Below are 12,239 nucleotides of genomic sequence, written 5' to 3' on the forward strand. Positions count from 1 at the left end.
GAAAAGAAAGAACATAAAATGAACAGAGAAAGTTGGACATTCGAAAAAGAAGAAGAAGAAATATAATATTCAATAGAATATTGTGAGTTCGAAAAGAGTCGAATCATCTGCGAGTTTCGTTCTTTGTCTACTACACGAAAGATCGAGACTTCGAAAGGGAAGACCATTGAGTCGGCCTGAAACCGAGAAGAAGAGAAACAAACCAAGAACTTGAATATTGTCTCGAATTGCGAGTTTCGTTCTTTGTCTACTACACGAAAGATCGAGACTTCGAAAGGGAAGACCATTGAGTCGGCCTGAAACCGAGAAGAAGAGAAACAAACCAAGAACTTATTTCTCTCTTTCTTTTTTCCCTCTTTTTTCAATTTCTCTCTTTCTCGCACCTCTGTCTCTCTCTCTCTTTCTCTCTCTCTCTCTCTCGTAAGAGATTTTAATGTGACTGTTTCTCTTTCTCTTCTCTCTCCATCCAACACTCTCACAGCCTCTGTAACCCAAAAACCTTAAACATATTACATTGGAAATTTGTTCACCTCCTCCTTTCATTTTGTTAGTTATTACCTAATTGTGTTCATCATCATTAATTGTAATCATCATTAGAAGCAACAATCATGGGTAGCGATAAGGTAAGTCACCGTTAATCCTAATCCTTTTTTAATTTTGTTTTTCTTATTCCAAATTATAAGTGAAAATTCAATTGGCTTGAGTCTCTTTTGTGTCTCTTGATCAATTTTTTTTCTCTTTCTTTTCTTTCTCCCCTTTCTTTTAACCAGAATTTTTTTCTCTTTCTCTTCTTTCTCAGTCACAATTTCTCTCTGTCTGTATATGTTTTATGTCGATGGTGAAAAACTGTACAACTTGTACAATTTGGAACAATCAATCCTCTCGACCTTTAGATCTCCTTGTCTTTTTCTTTCTTTTTTCTTTTTTTTTCTTTCATTTTTTTTCTCTACCAAACTGTTTTCTTTTCTCTTTTTCTTTTGTTACCTGTTAACATTTGATTCTTTTTACCTTTTCTATTCTCTCACCTTGAACCATTTCCATCTTTGCCCTTTACTCTTCCATTTCCATTGAACCAAAAAGGAATATGGACTTTCACTTATCATGCAATATGCATGAAAAGAATCCAATGAATTTTCCCTCCCTTCCATTCCTTGGGTGTGAAATTTTACTTCTTTAAAGCTTCTTACTCTCCTGTGCAAGTTTCCATTCCTCTTCCTTCATTATCTTCATCAGTTGTTACCATAACATGAACATGGCCTTGTGAGCCTTCACTTCACTTTCACCAGAAAACCTTGACTGTCTTTCTTTACTCTTAACCCTTTCTTTTTGTTTCTCTTTCTTTTCTCTCTTTCTCTCTCATCATATCACCATATTGGATTAAATTTGGCTGGTCAATCAATTTAATTCCTTGTTGATGTGATTAATTGTACCAACAGAAAGATGGCAAGAGAGCAAAAAGTCAGAAGAAAAAGGAATTGGATGACCTCAAACAAGAGGTGGACATGGTAAGTCCACCGCCTTCTTTACCTTTTTTTTTCAAGAGAAAATCTCACCTTCAATGGCTTCTTCTTCTTCTTTGCTAATACGTTTTTCTCTTCATTTTATTTTTATGTACCTTTTTGGATTTACCTTGGACTCTATTTGACTTTGGGTGAATTTACCGGTTAAACATTCACCTTGGTTGATTTTCTATTGTGTCCCATTGGCATTGAATATAATCTCCCTTTTTTCCTTGACTATTTTTTTCTTCTCTTTCTATACAATTTTTTCTTTCTTTTCTTTTTCTGGTTCGATTTTCATCCTTTTTTTTGCTCAATTGTCCTAATCATCTTCCACTTTCACCTCCCTTTGCCCTTGGAATTTGATTATTCTTGGTGATTTTGCTCTAACAGGATGAGCACAAAGTCCCTCTGGAAGAATTGTATGCTCGTTTAAAAACCAATAGTGAAACTGGATTAACCGTAGCTCAGGCGAAAACAGTACTCGCACGGGATGGGCCAAACGCCCTGACACCTCCACCAACAACACCAGAATGGGTTAAATTTTGTAAACAGCTTTTCGGTGGTTTCGCATTATTATTATGGATTGGTGCCGTTCTTTGTTTCTTGGCTTATTCAATTCAAGCTTCTAGTTTTGAAGATCCATCCCCAGATAATGTAAGTTTCAATTCTTTCAAAAAATATAACTTATTTCGCCCCTTGGAATCTTCTTCTCTACAAATTGGGTTGGTTTAGGTTTCATTCGATTACTCAGCTCTTCATATTATTGTTTGTGCTTCTATCCTTTAGCTTTACCTTGGTATTGTATTGGCTGTTGTCGTTATTGTTACCGGATGTTTCTCTTACTACCAAGAAGCCAAAAGTTCAGCTATCATGGAATCTTTCAAGAGTATGGTACCTCAATATGCTACTGTTATTCGAGAGGGAAAAAAGAACACATATCCAGCTGAAGAAGTTGTAGCCGGTGATTTGGTTGAGGTTAAAGGTGGAGATCGAGTTCCAGCTGATATGAGAATAATTAAAGCTCATGGATGTAAGGTTGACAATTCATCACTTACCGGAGAATCTGAACCACAAACTCGATCTCCAGAACTAACCAATGAAAATCCATTAGAAACTCGTAATCTCGCCTTCTTCTCAACCAACTGTGTTGAAGGTACTGCCCAAGGTATTGTTATAAATACCGGTGATCGCACTGTAATGGGCCGTATTGCTAATCTAGCCTCTGGTCTGGAAATGGGTCAAACTCCCATTGCCAAAGAAATTGAACATTTCATTCACATTATTACCGGAGTTGCTGTTTTCCTTGGAGTCTCTTTCTTCATAATTGCTATTATATTAGATTACAATTGGCTTGATGCAGTTATCTTCTTGATCGGTATTATTGTCGCTAATGTACCCGAAGGCTTACTCGCCACTGTGACAGTATGTCTGACCCTCACTGCCAAACGGATGGCTTCCAAAAACTGTTTAGTCAAAAATCTTGAAGCTGTTGAAACTCTTGGTTCAACTTCAACCATTTGTTCAGACAAAACTGGTACACTGACCCAAAATCGTATGACCGTTGCCCATATGTGGTTCGATAACCATATCATGGAGGCTGATACCACAGAGGATCAATCCGGTGTTCAATATGACAAGACTTCACATGGATGGAAAGCAATGACACGAGTCTGCATGTTATGTAGTCGAGCTGAATTCAAACCTAACATGGAAAATGTTCCCATTCTTAAACGAGAAACAACTGGTGATGCATCTGAATCGGCGATTCTTAAATGTATGGAACTTGCTCATGGAAATGTTCCTGGTTATCGTCAAAAGAATCCCAAAATCTGTGAGATTCCCTTCAACTCAACCAACAAATATCATGTTACCATTCATGAAACTGATGATCCAAATGATCCAAGTTACTTATTATGTATGAAAGGTGCTCCTGAGCGTATTCTTGACCGTTGTTCCTCCATCTACATTGGTGGACAAGATCGACCATTAGACGAGGAGATGAAAGAAGCATTTAATTGTGCTTATCTTGAATTAGGTGGTTTGGGTGAACGTGTAATCGGTTTTTGTGACCTTAAACTACCAGCTGATAAATATCCTCCTGGTTATCCATTTGATGCCGATGAAGGTAATTTCCCTCTAGATGGACTTCGTTTCTTAGGTTTGGTTTCCATGATTGATCCTCCACGAGCTGCCGTACCCGATGCCGTAGCCAAGTGTCGATCTGCCGGTATTAAGGTTATCATGGTTACAGGTGATCATCCAATCACTGCAAAAGCCATTGCCAAAGCAGTTGGTATCATTTCTGAAGGAAATGAAACTGTTGAAGATATTGCTCAGCGTTTGAATATTCCCGTTGAAGAGGTTAACCCAAGAGATGCCAAGGCCGCTGTTATTCACGGCGGAGAATTGAGAGACATGGATGTTGTAACTTTAGATGAAATTCTCAAGTATCATACTGAAATTGTTTTCGCTCGAACTTCACCTCAACAGAAATTGATCATCGTTGAAGGCTGTCAACGTCAAGGGGCCATTGTCGCCGTTACCGGTGATGGTGTTAATGATTCACCTGCGCTGAAAAAAGCTGATATCGGTGTCGCCATGGGTATCGCTGGATCTGATGTATCCAAACAAGCTGCTGATATGATCTTATTGGATGATAATTTTGCCTCCATTGTTACCGGTGTTGAAGAGGGTCGATTGATTTTCGATAATCTTAAAAAATCAATTGCCTACACTTTGACCTCCAACATTCCTGAAATCTCACCTTTCCTATTCTTCATCATTTTCAATGTTCCCTTACCTTTGGGCACTGTTACTATTCTTTGCATCGATCTTGGTACTGACATGGTTCCTGCCATCTCATTAGCTTATGAGCAAGCCGAAAGTGATATTATGAAACGACAGCCCAGAAATCCCAAGAAAGATAAATTAGTCAATGAACGTCTCATCTCCATGGCTTATGGTCAGATTGGTTTCATTCAAGCGGCTGCCGGTTTCTTTACCTATTTTGTTATTATGGCGGAAAATGGATTCTTGCCATCTTTTCTTTTTGGCCTTCGAAACGATTGGGACTCAAAGGCCATTAATGATTTACAAGATTCTTACGGACAAGAATGGACTTACAAAAATCGTAAAGTTTTAGAATTCACTTGTCATACTGCATTTTTCATCGCCATCGTTATTGTCCAATGGGCCGATCTGATTGTATGTAAAACCAGAAGAAATTCACTTGTTCACCAAGGAATGAGGTAAATCAAAATTATAATTAATCTATGAAAGTTGAACAATTTACTAATTTGCTATCATTTTTTTTCCCAACAGAAATCATGCTCTTAATTTTGGATTGCTTTTTGAAACTGCTTTGGCCGCTCTTCTCTCTTATACTCCAGGAATGTCAGTCGTTCTTAAATTGTATCCAATTAAGTAAGTTAATCATTTCAATCCAATGTTTGATCTGTTTGATTAATTTTTCTCTCTCATTTCTCTCTTTCAATAAGGTTATCATGGTGGTTCCCAGCGATGCCATTCTCCTTACTAATTTTCATCTACGATGAAGCTCGTCGTTTCATCATTAGACGCTGTCCAGGCGGTTGGGTTGAAATAGAGACTTATTACTAAAGTCAGAAAGAGATAATTTCTTTTTCATCTTCACCTCTCTCTCTCACACACATCCCTTACCCCACTCTTTTCTCCTCTTTCCGGTTCCACTTCCTTCTATATCCTTTCAGACTTTTTCCTCTCTCTGTTTCTGACTTAATTGTTTACGAACTCTCTCATACTCACAATCAACTCAACTCACTTCATTTACTCATTATCTCATTTGTTTGTTAATATTTTTATTTGTTATTTTTATTTTGATTTGTTTCATTCTCATTTTTGTTTTTATTGTTTTTTTATTTGTTATTTATTTGTTATTTTTTTTTGTTCTTGATTTTTTTAAAACAAAAATCTCCCTTTAATCAGATTGAGAAATTAATTAATTAATGTAAAACTAATAGGGGTTCCTAATAATTGCATAATATTATTTTAAACATGATTATTAATCGTCATCATCTTCATCATAAGTTGTTACAAATTCAATTTTAGCTAATTTACCAAACAAAATACATAACAAACCAACACCAAAAAAAACCAAATCAATGAATGGAAAATGAATTGCGATTTAATTAATCAATTAAAATCTTTTAGGACCTTCCAAGTTTCTTAAAAGTAATTTAATTTTATTCATTCAATAATCACAATTATCCCCTTCATCTTTGTTGACAATTAAATCAACTAAAAATCAAGACTTGGGATCAATCAAACTTTCAAAAATTCAGCGGTAAAGTTTTTTAACTCTCTAAAAATAATCAATCACCTCATCTAATCCTAATTTCTTAATTGTTTCTCTCTCTCTAAATAGATTTGGTTTCTCACAATGATCAACCAACAATTAACCGTAACAACTATTGACAAAGCTCACAATCCACCACCAGCAACCTGTTCCCACCCTGAAGCAAAAGTCCTGACGAAGGAGGGAAAACGATTGACCCAAAATCAATTGAACAATTAATCAATTAATCAAGAAAGGACAAAAATAGTCTGAGAGGGAAATCTATTCCCACCTCTGAAAACCCACCACTGGACAAGAAGGCAAAACCATAACACCAATAACATTTCCCACTCCAAGTTCAATCACCACCTCGACCTTAACCTCAACCTTAACCTTTTCACTTTCACTGCGACAAGAAAACAAAAAGACAAAAAAACTAGGATTTATAAATTTTTTCCCGCTCATAGATAATTTAGAGAAAGAAACAATTAAGAAGATGGTGATTAATTAACCAAATCTCAATCAATTGGACATTCTAAAAGAAAAGCTAATCATCTCAAACAATTGTAAACAATTAATCACAATTGGCTTTATGGATAAAACATCTTAATCAACATGATCATTTTACCGTTACAAACACCAAACAATTTAAAATGAGACTTTATTGTAAATCTAATTGTTTCTTTTGACAACAATTTATCAATTGAAAAGAAAAACAAAAAGCTGATACAACAAACGCAACCATTTATACATTTGCCTGATCAATGAATCAATGATTTGTAGAAATTTGTGTTTTTAGTTTATGATGATAACTAAATCAATTAATAGTTGGATTACCATGGATGGAGAGTTAATCCCTCTTTAATTAATCTTTATCCTGATTCTATATATATTATTATGTTATTGTCCATCTCGATAATTTAATCTGATAATTTGAGAAAACAAAACAAATCAACTTTAATTTACATTCCGAGGATTAATTAATGAAATTGCTAAGAAAAAACCAATTGAAACAATTGCTCACCAACAACACAAACAATTAACCAACAACAACAACAACAACAACAACAATTACATTGTTCACAATTAAGATTTAGTTAATTTTTATTAAATTGTTCAACAGACCAGCGGTATTAATTACTTAATGATAATAATGATAATACATATAAATAGACTGATTTTAATTTCATTTGATTCACTTGATTTATTAATAATCAAAGTTAACAATTAAATTTACTTTCAACTTTTTGTTCAGTTTCATTTTGTTTTACTTTTAATCATGATAACAATTAATTATAACAATCGTACTAATTGCATCAACATCAGCAATTGATAATTAACTTACAATTAAAAATGAACTAAATAGTTGGTATAATAAAAATTGATTACAAAACAAAAACAAATTATTTTAACGATTTAATTATTATTTACAATTAAGATCATAATGGTTATGATTATACAATATTGCAAATATTTATTTAATTGTCTCAATTAATAATTGCAATCAATAAATTGATAATCAACTCATCCAATTGGGATTTAAATTTGATGATTACAATTAAAGAGCTAAATTATTAAAACATTGAAATGTCAATTATAACAATTAAATGAACATTAATCACAAATTTAATCACAGGTTTAATCAAACATGTTTAGTTGATCAATTTATTGATTGTTTGATCAAATAATAATATTTAGATGAGTAAAATTGGTTCAACAATTAACTTGATTCAGAATTTGGTTCATTATTTAGTTATAATGATCAGATATCAATTGGATAAGATGTCAACCTCAACAATCAAATTAACTGATTCAGTTAATCACTATTACCATAATATAAACTTGAAGGTTAATTTACAATCAAAAATTAAATCCTTTCTATCTGATGATTCAATTAAATTAACCATGTTAAATTGTGAACGAATTGCATTCATATTCAATGGTACATTAATCGGTTATCAAGTTAATTGTTTACCCTCTAAATCACAATTAACCAAATTCAAGACAATCAAAGTGTTCATGTTAATTGTTCTGATACGATCAGTGTTAATCAGTTTGTTATCATCAAGTGAAAAACAGTTTCTCTCAATGACTACAATTAACTTAATCCTCGGTGATTCAACTAATTGTTTGTCTCAACATTTAATCATCAAACTAATCATATTATTAATAACAATTTGCTTCACAATGTTGTTCATATCTTGTCATCAACCATTTAATTATAAAAACAATTCAAATGATTTAAAATTATTTCACATTTGCAATCAAATCTATTCAACGGGTTCGTTAATTGCTGACCAAATTAACCTTCATCAACCTAAAAATTTACTACAATTAAGATTATCGCTTAAGCTTTTAGTATGTTATCAAGGAATCACTTTAACTCTGGCCACTGGGTATCTATTGTTTTATATTAATTGTTCATTTCGATGTCATCTAATTACCAACCAATTGTCACAATTAACATATCCAACGTTGATTAGTTCAACTTTCTGGATAACAATTAACTCAATTGTCGCAGCAACTGCTTTGTTTAGTTGTTTCTGGTTCTATTTTCACATTTTCATTTTCATTCTTTACATTAAATTAAGATTAAAAGAGTTAATTAACGTAATGAGAGCAATTAACTGTACCTCTAATCGTCAATCTGATCATTTTAATAACCTACAATTCCAGTGTTTAGTTAATTGTAATCGTATTCTTAATGATATTGAAAAGGCAAATTGTGAGATCAGATCATTGATTCTAACTACTTTCTCATCATTAGCTTTATTTACTGATTTTGTTTTATTTGCTTGTTTGATTATCGGAATCGATGATCCATTAATTAAATGGCCAATCTTAATTCCGGCAACAATTACGTTAATTGGTATTAATGGTTTCTCAAAGTTTCTCTTGATTCCAGTTAATAGTAAGGTTGATGAGTTAATTGTTTTACTTCATAATATGTCAGCAAACAATTGTTGCTCTGATCAAAATGAATTGTTAATCATTCAAATCAAGGTAAAAAAATTAGTTAATTTGGTCAATCAAATGGTTAATTGTTTCAATTGTTTTGCAATTAGCTTTTGGCAACCCTGGACCGGTTAAAGGTCAAGCCAATTGGTTTCTGGATTGGTCAAGTTTTAAGAATTGAATCTTATTGCTTATTAAAGGTAAAACAATTTAAATTAATCAATACTTTTTTTTTAATCTTGATCATTAATTGTTTTGTTAATTTACAGATAATTATTGAAAATTCAACAATCTTTTTACTAATGATTAACGCTTACAATCAAGTTGGGACAACTTAACTAATTGGACTCAATCAGTTTGATTAAAATGATGAATCTAGTGACAATTACTTAGACAATTTTGGACAATCAACTAATCATTAGAAATATTAGCTAAATATTACCATTATGAATTTCAGCATTTTGATGATACAATTCACAATTTGATTTGAATGATTATTATTAAGATATAGATGAAATTGTGATAAAAGGATGATAACAATTTAAGAGGATGATGAAGATGATTAAATTGTAAAATAAATGATTCAACTGTTTGACAATAAATTAACAGAGACAATTTAACATTGAATCCAATGAGATTTACTGAGCAAAAAGATTGACACTTCAAGAATTGTATTCCAATGTTAAAGTAAAACTTGTCAAGTGAAAGTGATGAGATTGACTCGAGAAGATATTATCATCCTTATCATCATTCCTTTATAAAGGCTTAAGCCTTTAACAATCCCAATAACCATCATTAACAATTTGATAAGTTTACTAAGTAATTAAACAGAAGGGGCAATAAAAACAACAGACTAATAATCAAGATTTTAATTGTAAAACAAAAACAGAAAACAAAAAGTTTCTTAAACCAATTTTCTGGTGATTAAGAAACTGATAAGTTATCAGATCAAATTGAGATCAGAAATTGAACAATAACTAATTAAACAAACTAACTAAATGATTTGACTAAATTATCTAATCAAATATCAAATGTCGAGTGAATGTTTTGATAATTTCTCATAATAGTAACTATTAGTGATTAATATTCATATGAACATTTTGATAAACAAATGAATTATCATCTTCATCCTGATCATCACTCCCAGTCTACCAAAGGATTCCCATCATCATCATTATTAAAGTAACTTAAGATTGATGATTGAAAAGGTTTCATCCTCATCCATTGATCAATATACAAAGTGATGAAGATGAAGATAAAGAGAGAGAGAGAGAGAGAGAGAGAGAGAGAGAGAAAGTATTTTGATGAAGAAGATGATTAAATTAGTTTGCTAAGAATGAAAATTAAATGTTGATTAAGATCAAAAATCTAACACAATCAATCTCAGTCTAACAATTTAATGAATAGAAAACACCAAAGTGAATCTTTACTTTCTCAATACATTAGTGGTTTGTTTTTTTCCTTATCAATTTAAAACACTAGTGATGATAATTTGATGATGATTAAATGATGATGAAACTTCAACTTGATGATAATGATTATAATACATGATGATGATCAGCATAACAATTGATAAATTGTAAATAATCAAGAGTATCCAAGAGATAAAATCTCAAATGAAATGAATGAAAACCCAGAAAAAAAACATCACCCAAACAAAATGCAATCTATAAATTGTGAAAATCAAATTAAATCTTTCATTCTGATTCCTCAATCTTTATCTCAATTTCATCCTCATGTTAGTGTTTTCCCTGAAATGATTCATGGTTACATTTTTTATTGTTGTTCTGTTCACAATTTATAAACATCAACATGATAAATTGCTGAAAACTGGACAATTCAATGTGTATAACATGAAGTTCAAAATATATTTCAAACGGATTAACCTTTTTGTAAATCATCAAGATGATAATCATCCTCATCTCGATGATAACATTTTCATCCGAAATCAATAATAATAAATGTTATCCAATAAGTTATCCAGTTAATTCTGAGTCTATTGTATATAAATTTTGATTAACTTTAATCATCATGTTAGGTGACGATAAACATGATAACTTTTGAATGAAGATGTAACTTTTTCTTGGTCAATTTTGTTTACTCAATCATCTCGATGATTTAGATTCACAATCATTTTTGATTTACTATTAATACAATTGTAATAGTTGAATTTTGAAATTTTTTCTTGTGACTCAATCAACGTGGTCTGAATTGTAATTAGATGACAATTAACTTAATTCAGTATTTTTTTTCCTATCCCATTTCAATTGATTGTATTAGCAAGTCTTAAGAGGTTGTTCATTTAATTAACTGATTAGTTGTTGATCAATTATCACTTGCCTTTTTCTTGCTAATTGTAACAATTTGTGTAACATTTATTGATTAGTCTGAGATAAAGTTAATTCAATTTGGCAATATATTAATTAGAGTAAATTAAATTAACAAATAATTAACCAAATTTACCTTTTTTTTCAACGCCAACCCAAAAGATTAGTAGTATTTTTTTGATTAACAACAGTAATCAAACATTGATTGTAGTCTAATTTAATTAGTTATATTGTATTCATTTGTACATGTAATTATTTGCAACATCAAATTATCAGAAAAAAACCATAACAATTAAAATTCAAATGTGATTTGATTGATGACAATTAGCGATGAAAATTAAACCACAAGAAAAGTAACATGAATGAAAAGTTAATCGAGTGATGATAATTTGATTATCAAAATGATTAACTTTGATTATCATGTAAATTAAACCAGTTTATTGATCATCAATCTAAATCATAATCATAAAACCATAATGGTAACAATTTAAATTCAGTTGTATAACAAAAAAGTAATGAAACTGATAACTAAAAATTGAAAAACTTAAAAAATTTCCCGCTTTTAGTATTCATTTCATTGTTATTTAATCTGATGATGAAATGTAATCAAGTGGGAGGGAAATGATGAAAGTTGATCTGATTATATTGATTGTTAATTATAATCGGATAATAATAAATACAATCAAAGTTTAGGTCATTTCTTTTGCCTCCAGGGAAGCTCAAAGTTATTTCAATATAACATTCATACCCACCATCACATCCCACCCTCACCTCACCTTCACCCTCATCATCTCATCTTCATCCTCATCTTCATCTTCATCCTCATCCTCATCCTCCTACTGATGATAAAGATGACAGATCAAGATTAGGATTAGAATGATGTTTAATCAATAGTTAATATGTGTATCAGGTTAACTTAAATAACTATTAAGATGAGCACGTGTTGGCGCGTGTTTTTGTTTAAACATACGTTTGGATTACATGTTATTAATTGTTAGCCAAACAATTGTGAAAATAGTTATTAAATTGTTGCTTTACTTATGATTAGTTTGGTGAATAAATTTAGTTTATTGACATCTTAATTGTTACAATTGTCTGATTTTGGATACAACTAATCAACAATATAACCATTTAACATATCAT

At 31.4% G+C, this 12,239-nt stretch overlaps 2 protein-coding genes across 2 annotated transcripts; both read left to right on the forward strand.

Annotated features, from left to right (window-relative positions):
• The first annotated feature begins 442 nt into the window (after window positions 1–442).
• LOC128391659 (sodium/potassium-transporting ATPase subunit alpha-like) lies at window positions 443–6,360 on the forward strand. The gene is made up of 7 exons (XM_053351592.1): window positions 443–623; window positions 1,437–1,505; window positions 1,893–2,156; window positions 2,289–4,750; window positions 4,824–4,925; window positions 5,000–5,823; window positions 5,905–6,360. Exons 1-6 carry the CDS (start codon window positions 609–611, stop codon window positions 5,118–5,120), a joined length of 3,033 nt encoding a protein of 1,010 aa, XP_053207567.1. The 5' UTR covers window positions 443–608; the 3' UTR covers window positions 5,121–5,823; window positions 5,905–6,360.
• Window positions 6,361–7,649: 1,289 nt separating this feature from the next.
• Window positions 7,650–9,107, forward strand: LOC128391991 (uncharacterized). The gene is made up of 2 exons (XM_053351959.1): window positions 7,650–8,817; window positions 8,880–9,107. Exons 1-2 carry the CDS (start codon window positions 7,720–7,722, stop codon window positions 9,105–9,107), a joined length of 1,326 nt encoding a protein of 441 aa, XP_053207934.1. The 5' UTR covers window positions 7,650–7,719.
• The last annotated feature ends 3,132 nt before the right edge of the window (window positions 9,108–12,239 follow it).

The sequence above is a fragment of the Panonychus citri genome, unplaced genomic scaffold (assembly GCF_014898815.1).
Source record: "Panonychus citri isolate SS breed McGregor unplaced genomic scaffold, ASM1489881v1 Contig00135, whole genome shotgun sequence".
NCBI lineage: Eukaryota > Metazoa > Arthropoda > Arachnida > Trombidiformes > Tetranychidae > Panonychus > Panonychus citri.

Bases quoted from the DNA above. Each gene is read 5' to 3' on its own strand.
- LOC128391659 (XM_053351592.1), top strand. The intron at 2,157-2,288 runs GTAAGTTTCAAT...TCTATCCTTTAG, and splicing joins AAGATCCATCCCCAGATAAT to CTTTACCTTGGTATTGTATT. The intron at 4,751-4,823 runs GTAAATCAAAAT...TTTTCCCAACAG, and splicing joins CTTGTTCACCAAGGAATGAG to AAATCATGCTCTTAATTTTG.
- LOC128391991 (XM_053351959.1), top strand. From the start codon at position 7,720: ATGTTAAATTGTGAACGAATTGCATTCATATTCAATGGTACATTAATC. The intron at 8,818-8,879 runs GTAAAAAAATTA...TTTTGCAATTAG, and splicing joins TGTTAATCATTCAAATCAAG to CTTTTGGCAACCCTGGACCG.